At 42.3% G+C, this 15,284-nt stretch overlaps 1 protein-coding gene across 1 annotated transcript in view; it reads left to right on the forward strand.

The window, feature by feature from the left end:
• The first annotated feature begins 5,158 nt into the window (after positions 1–5,158).
• Positions 5,159–15,284, forward strand: part of LRIG3 (leucine rich repeats and immunoglobulin like domains 3) — a 42,624-nt gene continuing 32,498 nt past the window's right edge. Inside the window, exons 1-3 of the mRNA XM_065048593.1 lie at positions 5,159–5,485; positions 12,745–12,816; positions 13,113–13,187. Coding sequence (XP_064904665.1) covers positions 5,301–5,485; positions 12,745–12,816; positions 13,113–13,187 — 332 coding nt within the window. The 5' untranslated portion in view covers positions 5,159–5,300. The remainder of the gene's footprint in view (positions 5,486–12,744; positions 12,817–13,112; positions 13,188–15,284) is intronic.

Below are 15,284 nucleotides of genomic sequence, written 5' to 3' on the forward strand. Positions count from 1 at the left end.
TGTATGCAAGCAGCCTCCACAAAAAAGTACATCCTGCTCCACTTTTGCTTTTTAAGCAGGACGGGTCTCATTGGTTTATCTCTCTCTCCAGCTGTGTTTTAGGGAAAGCTTTGTTAGCCTTAAGATTTTTTTTTTTTTTAACAGATTCAATGGGGTAACCTGCAATAGGGAGTGACGATCTTGGGAGGATGAACTCTTAGTTTCATTCACCATTCTGTGATTCTGTGATTCCCTTCTCCCAGATGGTCCTAAAGTCTTCTTTGATTAGAAATAAAATGGAACTGAGAAGGTTTAGGAAAAAACAAACAGGACATTAATTCTGCTAATACTCTTACAGGGCCATTTACTGATAAGGAAGTGGATAGATGGGCTATATGAGAACTGAGATGTATCAGAGCACAAGCGACGTTGTTCTGCTTTGCTTCTCCTTTTTGCTGATGAAAGCTACCTAAATCACTTTATTTACCTATGAAAAGCAGAAAATCCGAAATGAACATTAGACACGGGTTTGGATTACCTGGTGATCCAGGAGTAGATGAGGAAACTCTTAATTCCCAGGGTGGCCTTGAAGAACATAATTTAGTCAATGTAATTGTTCACTCTTTTTGACCTTCTGACATAAATCTTGCAGTTTTAACTATACATAACTGCATACAACTATATGGAATTGTCTCTGTAGTGGCGTGAGACTCTTTTGAAAACTGATGAAAACCCCTGAATTTAGATTAATCAAACTGTTAAAGTTACTAACATTATAAATTATGTTCTAAATATAACTCAGAAGATAAAATGTGCAGGATCTTAATTTAGTTTTGCTTAACTTAGCAATAGTTAAATTACTTTTAGTAATCTGCTAAAACCAGCCTGATTTGAGGTTGATCTTTTCTGGAAGTAGGTTATGTGAAACCAGCAACTGATTTCAATGCATTAATGATATGTAAAAAAATCATAATTAGACAGCTTCTGGGTGTGTCTTTTGCCTGAAGTAAATGCATATTTTAAACAACATGAGTTTGGACTTGAATCTGTAAGCCCGTGTTTATTTAATTTAAAAAAATCAGGGCCTGAAAAAGACACCATTAGAGTCAACCCACGACATCCTAATGAAGGGTCTACGGTTCCCTATGTAGTCTCCTTTCCTCCACTTCCAGCTCACCCAAACCATGCTCTGTAGTCTTATGGAGGAAACTAATCTCATTAGTTAAAGAGAGAGCTTGAGGGTCTAGTTTTACAAGAATTTTTCTCTGCAGTGTGCTTCCCCCTCCTCAACATCATCCCCTCAGGCTGACCTATATTCAGGCTGCCATGGAAAGGGCCTGTCTTTGCGTAACCACCATGAATAAATCCTCTTCCTTGTGCAGCTACATGGAAAACTGGACAAGGAAATTATTCCAACTCGGAACTAAAGCTAGGGGGATGCTATTATTTTTTTATGGGGTTTCAGTCAAATCAGTCCTTTAATCCTGTTGAATATGCATTTTCACTAATGCTGATGCCAAACAATGGTCAGCAGAAATCCCTTGCTACATGTGGAGGTATTAATAACAGCGTAGAGGAATGTGAGACCTCTTATTTTGATGTAAGCATACTTAGGGCAGATACAGTCCAGCCAAACATTTGAAGGAGTAATTTGTATTTGCTTATGTACAGTCATGGTGCGGTCTCAACTTAGAACTACTGGTGAAGAGATTCCTGGGCCTGGGGGCTGCCAGAGCTCTCAGTGTTCATATCAGGTGCAAGATTTCTGAGGAGAGCAAATCTCCCTGTGGGAAGAAAGACTTTCTGTCATGGGCTCTGGAGAACAGCATACAAACATTTTAGAATTCATAATATAATCAGTTTTAAAATGTTTTATTGAGCAAACTGGCTTAAGGAGAGAAGCCAGAGAGTGGTAGTCAATGGTGCGGAGTCTAGTTGGAGGCCAGTATCTAGTGGAGTGCCTCAGGGGTCAGTGCTGGGGCCAATATTATTCAATATATTCATTAACGATTTAGACGAGGGAATAGAGTGTACTATCAGCAAGTTTGCTGATGACACTAAGCTGGGAGGAGTGGCTGACACGCCAGAAGGCTGTGCTGCCATCCAGCGGGACCTGGACAGGCTGGAGAGTTGGGTGGGGAATAACCTGATGAAATTCAACAAGGGAAAGTGTAGAGTCCTGCATCTGGGCAGGAACATCCCCAGGTTCCAGTATAGGTTGGGAAATTACATATTAGAGAGCAGTGTAGGGGAAAGGGACCTGGGGGTCCTGGTGGACAACAGGATGACCATGAGCCAGCACTGTGCCCTTGTGGCCAGGAAGGCCAATGGCATCCTGGGGTGTATTAGAAGGGGGGTGGCTAGTAGATCGAGAGAGGTCCTCCTTCCCCTCTACTCTGCCCTGGTGAGACCACATCTGGAATATTGTGTACAGTTCTGGGCCCCTCAGTTCAAGAAGGACAGGGAACTGCTGGAGAGGGTCCAGCGTAGGGCAACCAAGATGATTAAGGGAGTGGAGCACCTCCCTTATGAAGAAAGGCTGAGCGAGCTGGGTCTCTTTAGTCTGGAGAAGAGGAGACTAAGGGGGGACCTCATTAATGTTTATAAATATATAAAGGGTGAGTACCATGAGGATGGAGCCAGGCTCTTCTCGGTGGCCAACAATGATAGGACAAGGGGTAATGGGATCAAGCTGGAGCACAAGAGGTTCCGCTTAAATTTGAGAAAAGACTTCTTCTCAGTAAGGGTGACAGAGCACTGGAACAGGCTGCCCAGGGAGGTTGTGGAGTCTCCTTCTCTGGAGACATTCAAAACCCACCTGGACATGTTCCTGTGCGACCTCACCTAGGCGTTCCTGCTCCAGCAGGGGGATTGGACTAGATGATCTTTTGAGGTCCCTTCCAATCCCAAACATACTGTGATACTGTGATTTTGAGAAAATAAGCTACAAAGACAAATGGATTAATTTTCTGAATTGATTTACCTTGCTTAATTTAAAACAGTTTCATATATTATTAGCACTAAATATGCATTAGTTTTTTCTAAGGGCACAGTATTCCATGACTGCATGAGTGGTTTTCAAAACTACAAAACCAGAAGTTCTTGTTCTTTTCAACATTTCACTTTTTTTTTTTTTTTGCATTCTTTTCTCAGATTCTCTCCTGTTCCATAGTTCACCTACACACCATGTATATTACTTACTGCTATGATAAGTTCAAAACACTTTGTTTCTACTTTTTCTTTCTCTTGGATGTTAAAACTGACAACTTAATGACTCTGTTGCCACCTCGTAGTGAATCACTGCCCTTGCCAACACTCAAGATAAGACAAAGTCACTTTTCCCAAGTAAAAGGCGCTTTGCTGTGTACTCTTGGAACTGCAGTACAAGGCTTAGTCACTTTAAATCCATTTTCATTTTAGTGAAGTGCTCAATAATTCTCTGGAGCAATATAAAAATGAAGGTCTTCCTCTTCAATTTTTTATTACCTCGCAAAAGTAGCAAGTATAGCATATTTTACGTAAATATGAACACATGTTCCAGTGTCTCTGTGTCTTAGTATAATGGTGTGAAACAATCGGACAGCTAGAACACATGCTGTCACTTTTGAAACAGGAGGATGCTTTCCCACTGACCGCAGTGGATACAGGTACAGGATAATGAGGGACAGCTTTGAAAATCCGAATCTGGCACTGCCATATTGGCTGCTCAGAAGAGTTTAGTGTTTCGCAGGCTTTGTTCATCTAATGTCACTGACTTTTTCAAAGGAAGATGGCTGCAAAGAAACTGAACAACTATGACATGCTGACACTGCCAAGACAGTTTTCATTCACAACAAATAAATGAGAGTAACTTGGAAATGCATACTAAGTATTTTTACCATGTATTTTGCTTCTTTGCTTGCTTGCTTTTATGTGTAGAGAAAAATGTCTGTTCCTACAGTGTTTGTTTTCCCATACTAATTTCCTTAAGGAGCACCAGTGGTCAATGTAGCACTAGCTGACAAGATATCACACAGCTCTGCACACACTGTGCACCTGAAAGTGTCTTGTTGGCAATGGCACTGGAATGTTTGTAGTTACCCAGGACTTGCCTGCTTGGTTTGCAAATTCATTATTTCTGACTAAAATGTAGGTTTGTTTAATTTAATCTGTGTCCTGTGATACACATGAGAACAATAAAAAAAGGGACTAAGTTTCAATCTTACAAATCTTGATATCAGAGCTGTCAGGCTTATGATGTTTCCAGTGTCTAAGATGTTTACAGTCTTTCAGGTGAAATGTATAGAAGTGGGAGAGAAGGAACAGTGTCTGTGAGCAGTTTGATGTCTGCTGCTGCTAAGTACGAGCATGTGAAACCTATAGTAACTGAATCCACTGCAGGGTCCGGGCTCACATACAGAACTTGAACAATAGGTATCTACTTAAACCACACAGATTACCTCAGAGATCTGGAATCTGTATGCCCTGCCCACTTCCCTGAACCTCTGGAGCTGGGATCCTGCGCGGAACATAATGGGCTTAATTATGGTGTCTGGACTAGCCGCGCAGGACCCGGAAGGCAGGAGTTAACCTCACCTCACCTTTTACATGCCAGTGACCCCAGGCTTGGCTGGGAACCTGTTGGGGCCTCTGGAGCAGCTCCTGGATTGCCCCGACCCGCGTTAACCGGTGAAGGGAAATCCCGCACGGCCACGGCGTGGGCACCTTTGCGCCTCAGGGCCGCGACGCTCGGGACACCCAGGGCCCACTGGCCTCTGCGTCCCGCCTCCAGAGGAGCCGGGGAAGGCTGCAAGAGCCCACACGTGCGCCCGCCGTGCTGCGAGGCGGCCCGTCGGCTGCCCCTCGGGGCGGGCAGGGGGCCCGGGGGGCCGCCGCAGCGCCCTGGCAGCAACCGGGCGCAACGCCAGCGCAACCCCGCCCCAGCCCGCCATCCTGCACCCCCAGCCCCACAGGACCACGCCGGCTGCCCCAGGACTGCGGCGGGGCGGGCGGGGGTTAGGCTGTCACATGGCAGGGGGAGGGGGCTGCGGCGGGGCGGGCCGCGCTCGGGGCTCCCCCGGCCGGGTGGAGGCGGGCTGAGGCGGCGGAAAGTTTGCCGAGTGGCTGGCGGCGGGCGGCGCTGCGAGCCCCCCCGTCCCGCTTTCTCTCGTTACTTTTTGCTACACCCCCCCCCCTTTCCACCCCCTTCCCCCCTTGGCGGCGGCTTCGGGGCATGAGCTGGACCCGCCACCCGCGCTGAGAGGCGGGAGGTCGCGTCGCGCCCGGCTCTGTCAGTGAGGGAGCGCCCGGGACGGGAGCGCGGCAGCGGCTCCGAGCCCGCCATGCCCCTCCAGCCCCGCGCGGCGCCCGCCGCCGTTCTAGCACTGCTGCTCCTGCCGCTGCTGCTGGGGGCCCGCGCCGCCGCCCCCTGCCCCGCGCCCTGCCGCTGCGCCGGGCACCTCGTCGCCTGCAGCCGCCTGGAGCTCAGCCGGCTGCCCGAGCGGCTGCCGCGGGGGGCGGTGCAGCTGTGAGTATCGGGGCGGCGGGCAGTACGGGGGGCTGGGGGTGCCGGCCTGCGCCCATCCGCCATCTTCTGTCCCTGGGGGCCGAGGTGCCCGCCGGAGGCCGCGGGCCGGACCGCCGGCGCGTTTTGGGGAGGGAAACGCGGGTTTCGTGGCGGTAGCGAGGCGGGCGGTGCGTGGGGCGGGAGGGGCAGCGCCGGGGGCCGGCGGCCGAGCTGTCAGCGAGCGCGGGGGCGGCGGCGGCCGCAGCGTCCCTGGGGCGGGCTGCGGGCCCGGAGTGACGGCGATACCGGCCGGGCCGAAAGCGGGCCCGAGACCGCTGCTCGGCGTTCCAACAGGTGGAGGGAGAAAGTTCCGATGACTTACTGGAAAACGTGCGATAATCGTCAAGTTAATACTGATTCGTGTGTCGGGAAAACCTGTTCTCGGTTTTGTGTAGTTCTTGTCTTGATTCCCTGATGGTTTTGGGTTTAATGGTTTCGTTAACACCGGAGCTTGCCCCACTCGGGCCGGTGGCACGGATTCACTGGATCCGTAATAACGCGTACCGAAATGCCATCTGTAGAAAATTTCTTTCAGTGACAAACTTTTATGGACAAAGCATAAATTATGGATCTTTCTAAAAGCCTGAAAATAGTTGAGGGACTTTTCACATTTGTTTTTAATCCCTTGTCACTTAAAGATCTTCTGTATTAGTCGTATTAATTTTCTGTTACATTTCCAAAGCAGATTGAGATAAGGACTTTAAAGTAAACAGGAAGACTTTCAATTAGTTGTGGCTAATTCTGTTCAATTGCCTCGTCTGGAGGTCATGCTGCTTTACTCATGAAATGTGGATGGTTGTATTGACACCATATGGAACTGAACACAAGCATGGCTCTGGGAGGTGAATATTTGCAGGAGTGGTATAGGAAAGTGTGAGGGAAAAGAAACTTTTTTTAATGCGATTGAAGCATAAGAATCAAATATCGAATCTGCTTTACATTCAACAACTGGCTTTGCTTCCTATTAAATTCCATCCCTTCTGTTCTTTTGAACTATTTCAGTTCTCTAACTTAAGTTTTCTGACAAGACCTAAGGCTTTTTTGACACTAAGCTAAGCTTCAGAGCCTAGTTTCTTAGTTTAGCTTACTTTAGTGCTGTTAAGTTAAAATTCAGGTGTGACAGCATGCTAAACAAAAAACAAGGGTAGAAATCTTAGAACTTTCATTTTAAGAGCTGCTTTTCAAAGCAGCTCTAAATTAGCAGTAATCAAAATTTGTCTTTTCCACTTAAGTTACTGAGAGACAATAAAACACATTGCAGTGCTTTTTTTGTTAGCACAGGGGAGGTTTTTCTAATTAGAATTCCCTTGGTAGTGTAAATTGTCCTTATGTAAGTTCACATTCCTTTAAAAGTGTGAGAAAATAAGTTCCACTTGAATAAATAAGCTTTGGTCTGTTGTAAGAGGCCCTGCTGTGATTACTCATTGGACAGCTGTGTCACTCGCTCTTAAACTCACAGGAGTACAGCTTTGTAGGTGTCACCAAACCATGTGGTCTGGTCGCTTTTGTGTAAATATTCCTTTTGTTTGTGTCAAATGCCTCAGAAGTACCCTGCTCTTTCTTCCTTCCCCTCTTAATAAGAGGACAAGGAAGAGTGTGGGTTGTCTGTCTCCAGCTGCCCCAGTACTTGGAGCTGGGATTGCGCAGTCTGCAAGATTATAAGGCGTTTCAGTTTTACATATACAAAAAAGGCTTGAATAGCCTGGATTATTGTTGCAACAAGCTGTGCAGTTACAAATTGTAAAAGACTGTTTATGAATTTTATTGGTATATGTTTGCTGTGTTTTCTGATGAAGTCCATGGCAGATATAGCCAAAGGCTAGTAGTTTAATTGTAGGCTTTCCAACCCTCTTTAGAAAACAACAGCTATTACACCATGTTACTAACATATGCAGGCGAGGTCTCCCAAGCAGAAGGGAAGCTCTTGTCCCTAAGAAGGTCTAGGCCTGCATTAGGCTTCACACCTTCTGCCCATATGTCTGCTCACCCGTATGGAGAATGGGTCAGATGAAGATGGCTTTCTGAAGCTCCATTTTACACTTGCATTCCTTTTGTGTTCAAATCCCCTGGTGAAATAAAATGAGGGTGTCTAATGTGGAAAGGCTGAGTGACCTCAGAGTGGAAAGGAGGGAAATAAGAAAATGAGCCAACGAACTGAGTTGTGTCCCCTTCTTCTTAGTGGCAAGTGTGAGGGTACTGTTTTGTATGGAAATGGCTTCAGAGGATGGAGTGTAAACAGGGTATAATTGCCAGCTTTACTGTGATTTTAGCCAAAAATACCGTCTTCTGTAACCCTGACTTTATGGAAGATAACATTCCGCTGAAAACTGTTGAACATTTGTAATGCCTTTGTGTACAGATAGTTTTGAAGTTGGATTTCAGTTTCATTCTAGGATGTGTGTTCTGAGATTGGAAGAATGTGCGCCGGTTCGAGCTGGTGTAGCAGAGCTGGAGGCGGAGGGAGGGAGTGTGTTGAGCATGGGCCAGTGCCCTGTGTGTGTGCAGGCTCTGGTGGCACTGCCGTACGCCTCGCCAGGTTCACCAAGGAATGCTAAAACTGCTGGTCAGGGAGGAGGGAAAGTCTGAAAAATGGTTTTCACTTGTGTTTGTGTTACATCTTTAGTATTTACATTTTATAAATCCTCTAGTTCTCTACCAGAATTGCCAGAGAAAAAGGGCCGTATGGTTTTCACAGCTGTTTTTCAATATTTTCCAGACTAAAACTTGAACGTAGCAAGCTGATTTATGAGTCACTTTGGATCAGTGTCTTAAAACAGCTACAGCCTGGCTTTTTGTTTTTCGGCTCTCCTGATTTCTGCTGAATTAGCAGCTCTATAGGCCCCAGTGGGACTGATTAAGAAGCTGTTGCTGGATTTGCATTTTAAAATTTGACTTGGGGCTCAGGTTTCTGAGTTCTCTAAGGAAGAAGATGATAATTGTGACTAAGTGTTGTGAATTAAGTTTGAGTCTGAAAGTTATATTTATAAAATGTGTGAAGAAACGCTCTCCCTCTCCCTTTATGCATTAGACCTTCCTTTGAGTTTTTTATCACACAGACATTGATGTTCAGAGTTATGTTTCAGCTTTCTATGGCAGAGACTTGTGAGTTATGAAAGATGGCCATACAAACATAATGGAATATAGAAAATAGTTTCTTTCATAAAACAGGTTCTTAAAGGGCCTCTAAAACTATGGTATGCTTTTTCAAGTGTAGGCAATTCTACTTAAACACTCAATCACTTTTATTATAAATCTGAGGAACAGGTATACATACTTTTTATTGTTATAAAGAATTTCTTAGTATAAATCTGGTTTCTGAGTGTGTTCGCTGTTTTATCTTTCATGGCTTTTGAAATTCTAGTGGCAAAAGTAGTCACAGAGGAGATTCTCTCCCCACTTGTAACATGGTTTTAACAGACAAGGCAAATTCAGAATTGGAAGATGCATAGTAACAATCTTGGTGTTTTAATGTTGTCATTTGCATTGCTGTGAAGGAAGAACAACGATTCATTTTCAAAACTTTTATTCATACTTGTTTTAAAAGATGTTGAGAAATGCATTGGACTGAAATGTGCTTGTAGCTTTGCAACAGGGGTGATAGATTTTTATATTTAAAAAATGCCTCAGATCCAGTGTTTGTAAGTTTCAGAAACTTCTATAGGTTTAAGTTTCACTTAGGGTATTAGTAAAAGACAAATATTTTAACTGTTGGTTTGCTTCCAAACACTCTGATTTAATTTAAAAATGTAACTTGCAAGACTTTTTTCCTGAAGCTTCTCATGCCAGTAGTACTGAAATAAGGTTTAATAAAATATTTATGATTCATATTTTATCTAACAATTGGTAGACAAGTGTGCTTACAGCTGTGTGAAACAGGCGATTCAGTATTGTCTAGAAGGGGTTTTTTGTTGTTTTGCTTTCGGATTTTTTTTGCAACTTGTGTTTGGCAAGCTGCTGTAAATAAACCAGGAATGAGGAATTTGTACGTATGTATATACTTTTTACAGTAGGTGCTACGTGGAAAATCTGAGCGTATCTTTAGCGTTAAAAAACAAATACAAAAAAAAATGGTTTGAAACCTGGTGTAAGTTGTTACGCTCACGGTTGCCTTGATGGACTCCAGATGGATGTGAGCTTGAGCTATGAGTGAAAGTGTCTGGCTCCAGTGTGGTGATCATGCACAGCAGTGGTTGTAATTGTAGGATTTTTATAGTTTAAGGACTCTGCCAGATTTTTTTTTTTTTTTTTTTTTTTTTAACGTGTTATAACTTCAGCAGAACAAATCTGCTCACGTCTGTTACTGTCTGGTAGGTCCTTTAGGCAAACGTGTTTTAAATAAACCTTTTGCAGGGTTTTTAGATGAAATGAAGAAATGCAGGTTTTTAGCACTAATGTTGAAAGCTCTTTGTTGAAGTAATTACTGATTCCTAAGTCTTGTCTGAAGCATGAAGAACAGTAACATATTAGGCACTAACAGCCATAACTTCACTGAATTTTGGCTGTTTATTTGCATAGTTCTTATAATCCCTACAGACTAAAGCCAAATATTGAATTATGTTTAAGGGTAAAAATTGTCTCTACCCTGTCTGCTTTAAAGGACCAAGTTAGGTTTTCGTCTAGATCTTTGTAACAGTGTATTTTTTCAGTATTTACATTTAAGAATGCAGTATGAGGGTTTCAATTCTATGCAGCTAATGTCTTCAGATGTTAAACAAAGGGATTTTTCTCCAGTCTACAGCCAGACTAATGTTTGCACTAGATTTTTAAGCAGTGAAAGATGCAGCCCTCTAACTCAAGTGTGGTTAACCTCATTTACAGGAGGGCTCAAAATCATAATGCTGAAACTAACATTTGTGGGTTTTTGAAAATGTTAACACTGTATTGGTTTTCCATCTTTAAGAGAAAAATCTATAGGGGTTTAGACACTTGGAAGAATGTGTGGATATATATTAAGTGCTTGAGTCCAGAGTTGAGTCTTGGAAAACATCCCCTCCGTGGCTACCTGAAGATGTTGGAGTGTGTTCCCTTCTTCTCAGTGGCTCCCCCCAAGCCTCAACCCCCTTTTAAGTGTTGGAAGGTGCCTTTTGCACCTGTGAGTTTGCCCTGTGCAGGCTTCTGGGCAGCCCTGGCTTGGGAAGCGTGGTGCCCATCTCCTCCCTGTGCGTCGCCCTGAGCTGGCGCTGGTTGTGCCGCAGCTGTCCAGCCTGCTGAACCTGATCTGAGAACACCTTGTAACGGAGCACTGGTGGTACCCCTCGTAATGTCCATACCTGCCTGGGATTATTTTTAGTCATTGTTGTTTTTTTTTTTTTAACTGCAGTCCAAGGCAGGACAAAAGGAATGATGGTATTGACATGGCAATATTAGAGAAGTACTGCATAAAGCACCAAACATCTGGGGGAGGCTAAAACATGGTTTTACCATCCCTGTGTGCTGTTGAAGAAGCCTGGGTGCCTGGCTGGGTTGCAGTGTTATGCCCGTGTCCAAGGATTTGCAATGGTGGGTGCAGAGGAACTAGAGTGTTCTGGATCTGCAGTTCTTCAAGGTTTAGTTGCAGAACAGAACATGTAGCGCAGACCTTGAACCTGGCTTGATTAAGCCAGTTCTGGTGTGTGTGCAGCACAGATACACTGATCATCAGGCTTCTTCACTTCCAGAACTGTAGATGAAGAGTAGACATGTCCATGGCAGTCAGCCATGTTTGGCGTGCTCAATATAGGTGGCTGTACTGAGTCATCTAGAAAAAGTAAGCCATCCCGGAGTTTCCTCGTGGATTCAACTTGAAATATACTTCATGCCCATGTGGCTGGATAACTGTTCTGTGCTTAGTTAGCACAGGGAAAAGTGTCAGAAAGTGTGAGAAATTTCTTTGCTGTTACCCGATGCCACAGAAGCTCACCACTGACACATGCCAATGTAGTTTTTTTGTGTGTCTGCATTGCAAATACTCGCTGGAGTGAGTTGAAGAACTCCTTATAAATAGTGCAGTTTTTGGTTGTTGGCTTGGATAAGCCCAGTGTTACAATATCTAGCAAGTGTTTTGCAGGTGGCTGAATCGGTGCAGGTGAGGTGGTGACAGGCTGCAGTACCGGAGCAGGAAGGCCCACACTGTGGTGGGTATTTGGCCAAGAAGAGAGAGGTCTTGAACAGGGCTGGCCAAGGTGACAAGATCGGTTGTGAATGTGTACCACTTGTGCGGATCTCCATAGACATACGTATAAGTTTGAGTTTCTGTGTTTAACTTCTCTGCCTTCTATTGTATTGTCATTCCTTTATTTCTGTGATGTTTCCAGCACTTCTCAGGCTACGCAAAAGTTTCTTAAGACTCTATTTTATGGTGCTCTCAAATGTTTGAGAGGAGATATGGTGTCAGTAGGGAAAATAGTTTCTTGACAGTGATCAAGCTAATGTGTTGCATTCTTAATACCCTGGATTGTTTTGTTGCAAAGACATGAACAAGATTTCTTATAAACTGCATCAATATATATTTGGGGTCTTCATTACAGAGTGGCACAAGCAAAGTGCTTGAGCTATGTTTTCAGGTGTGACTAAGTGCAGTATTAATGTGACTAGTATCCAGACGTCTTGAAACTCAGAATAGAATTAGGCCTTCCTGTGTCTGTTTTCTTCTGATATTACTTGTTGAAGAGCCTCATTAGATTTGGTTATGCAGGAATGGAGTCCTGAATTGTGTGAAAGCATGAAAATAGAACCGAGTTTTATGGATGGTCCTCACTGTGTGCTTATGATCTGTCTGTTGCTTTAGAGAAGTGAGAAGAGTAAATGATACAAATATTATGATTGACTCAAAGAATGAGACAATATTGAGTATTGGTTTATGAATTTTCCTTGTAAGCAAGAGGTTGCTTTAGCCAGATCTTTTGTTGTGAAGGAGTAGGGGAGAGGGGTTGTTGTTGGTGTATATGAGTCAAAATCTTAAAATGTTTTTCATAGATCTTACACACACATCAGTGGACATTTCTAAATTGTTCAGAGGTATAGGAAATTCTTTGACACTGCTGGCAGTGATCAAGGTATTTACACTTAGTTTCTAACTCCTTTGAGTAGACAAGGTATAACTAAGTTTACTAATACAAAAACCAAACAAACTTTTTATGTACTTGGAAACAAATGATAACATCATTTGGATTGAAATTGTATTGCTTTACCCAATATTTTATGGCAAAACTGACAGGCTGTTTATTTTTCTAACCTCATAGGGACTTAAGTCACAACAAATTATCTTCAATCAACGCCAGTCTCCTGGATCACCTTCATAGTCTTCGGGAAGTGTAAGTTAATTTGCCTTAATTAACAAAGGAAAAAAAAAAATATCAACACCTCAAACCAAAAACCCAATGAGAAAAAAACCAACCAGTGTTTGTGTATGTGAATTGCATAGCTATTTCTCTAGGGGTAATTAGTTGAAAAAACAAAGATGTTTGCTGTTCTGATATTTTTTTACATTAAGTGAAACTGGAATTATTTTTGAATTTTTGGGGTGACACTGCTCAGCAATTTAGCAGACCCAGTGCACATACTTCTGATGAACATCAAAGCTGACTCTTTTTTTTTTTAATATTAATAGGAAGTTGAACAACAATGAACTGGAGATTATTCCGAATCTGGGGCCAGTCTCTGCAAATATAACTCTTCTGTCTTTGTAAGTAGATCTTACTCTTGTCCCTAGTTAGTGGAACTAACTCTATAGGGTTTGTGGAAATATGTGCATTACGGAGATTAAAGTGAAATAATTGGAAATAGAGCAGCTTGTGGTTAGGAAGTTGATTATGTCATATTATTTAGCAGGTTGTTTAAAATGTGTATAATTGAGCTTAATCCTTGTAGTTTTTATGCTTCCCTCAGATACAAAGACTGCATTAGAATTAATTTATGTTGTGGTAGTGCCCAGAAGCCTCAGCCCTTTTGAGCTAGGCACTGTACAAACATTAGTAAATGTTATACAAACTTGCACAATGCAGACTTTAAAATAAGAGTTAAACTCTGTCATTATGCATCTTGGATGAAATCCAACTTGTGTTAAATCATGGCAGAATTCTCTTATTTTCAGTGGACAGCATGGGGAAATCCCCTGGAGATGCAGCTTCAGAAGTATCTACGTTGGAAGATTTTTTGCCAATAGCTTTAAAATGTCTTTCTGAGCCCATTTTTATGGATGGCATGATTTTTTTTACAGCTGCAGTTAATACATATAATTGTGACACGTTATTATTTTGATGTTCATTGTTTTGTTTGGAATAAATCAGTAAGTTGCTTGATATGGCGTCCGTAATACGGGCATAAAGTTGTAAAAGGCAAATAAGGCCTGTAACCAAAACAGTTGATTTTAAAGGAAGTTTTTTTCTCCAGGTTTTCACTTGAAATCAGTTTGATTTTTTTTTTCCTGTTATTTAATTTCTCTAAAATGCTGAAGAACTGCTAACAAAAATAGTTACTACCATACTGTTAATTGGAAAAAAGAAAATACGTGTTTGGGATTTGGCTTTTATCAATGGGAATCTAAAGTGTCTAAAGCTAGTAATATGTAGCCCTCTGGCCAAATCCTGCCCTTGAATACAAATTGAAAGTTACCTGTATTGAAGAAGCCCTGAAGGGTTAAAACAATACAGTAAACTTTGGAAAGCTGTTCAGTTAATTAAATTGATCACTATTCAATTGCTTACATCTGGTGATTTATAGGGGTTTGTTTTTACTCTAGGCCCAGGTCAGCTAAGTCAGCTGGTGCAGCCGCTGTGTCTGGACTGCTCTGTTTGAATAAGAACTAAGTGACATTTGATACTGATGTGGTTCCTTACAGATCAAAATCAGAAAAGAATGAAAGAAAAAGCAGATGGTGTCTGACAAATAAGGGTCGCATTTAAGCATATCTTGTATTTTTTATTAATGGTGACTTTATTTTTACACTGGCATAGTATTCTGTAGTTTAAACTTCTAATTGATCTAAAATATATATATATATATATATATATATATATATATATATTACCTCGCTAAGGTTCTCTTTACTACAGAGTTGGAAATATTGACATAGTAAAGTGGTTTATATCTTCTTACCTTATTTCTGATTAATATAAAGTTGAGAATTTTTCTTAGCATCTCTAGTCCTTCTCATGGAAACTTTAACTAGTTTAGATGAACCTAAAATCATCACTTTGCAGCTGTACTAAGATTCTTGTATTCCTTTGAGAGAATACATGAAAATCAGTTGCTGCCGGATTGGTTGTTCCCTGTCCTTAGGTCACTAGCTTGGTTCATTTACTCAGGTGGTCAAACATGGAAAACCTTTGTTAGATCAGTGCTCTGCACTATGTGTACTGACACTCTGACATTTAAAAAGGAGAGGCGGGGGGAGAAGATTTCTAAAAGCTGTTACCATACTACCAGTGCAGTTAAGGTTGGTCTGGTTGGGTGCTAGCTTGTTCTTGTTCTAATTTCCATCATTTCTGTGTGGTGTGGGGAGATTATTGAATATAAGTGTGTTCCAGCTGAGATTTTAATATCTATTCTATGACCACAGCAGAGATTTTTTGAGATTAATATGGTAGAAATAATTTATTAAGTAATTGAAAGGTTTTAAGTTATGAATGTCAGTGTATAATAGTTAAGACAATGGTTTGCTCCATATCAAAACAGATGTACATGGAACATAAAATTTGAGAGTGGTGTTTCATTGTTCAAAAAATAAAGCATCTTGTTTCTTTTGCAAAAGTTTCTCTTTAAAATGTCTTACAGGCTGGAA

This window comes from Columba livia, chromosome 1, assembly GCF_036013475.1.
Source record: "Columba livia isolate bColLiv1 breed racing homer chromosome 1, bColLiv1.pat.W.v2, whole genome shotgun sequence".
Classification (NCBI taxonomy): Eukaryota; Metazoa; Chordata; class Aves; order Columbiformes; family Columbidae; genus Columba; species Columba livia.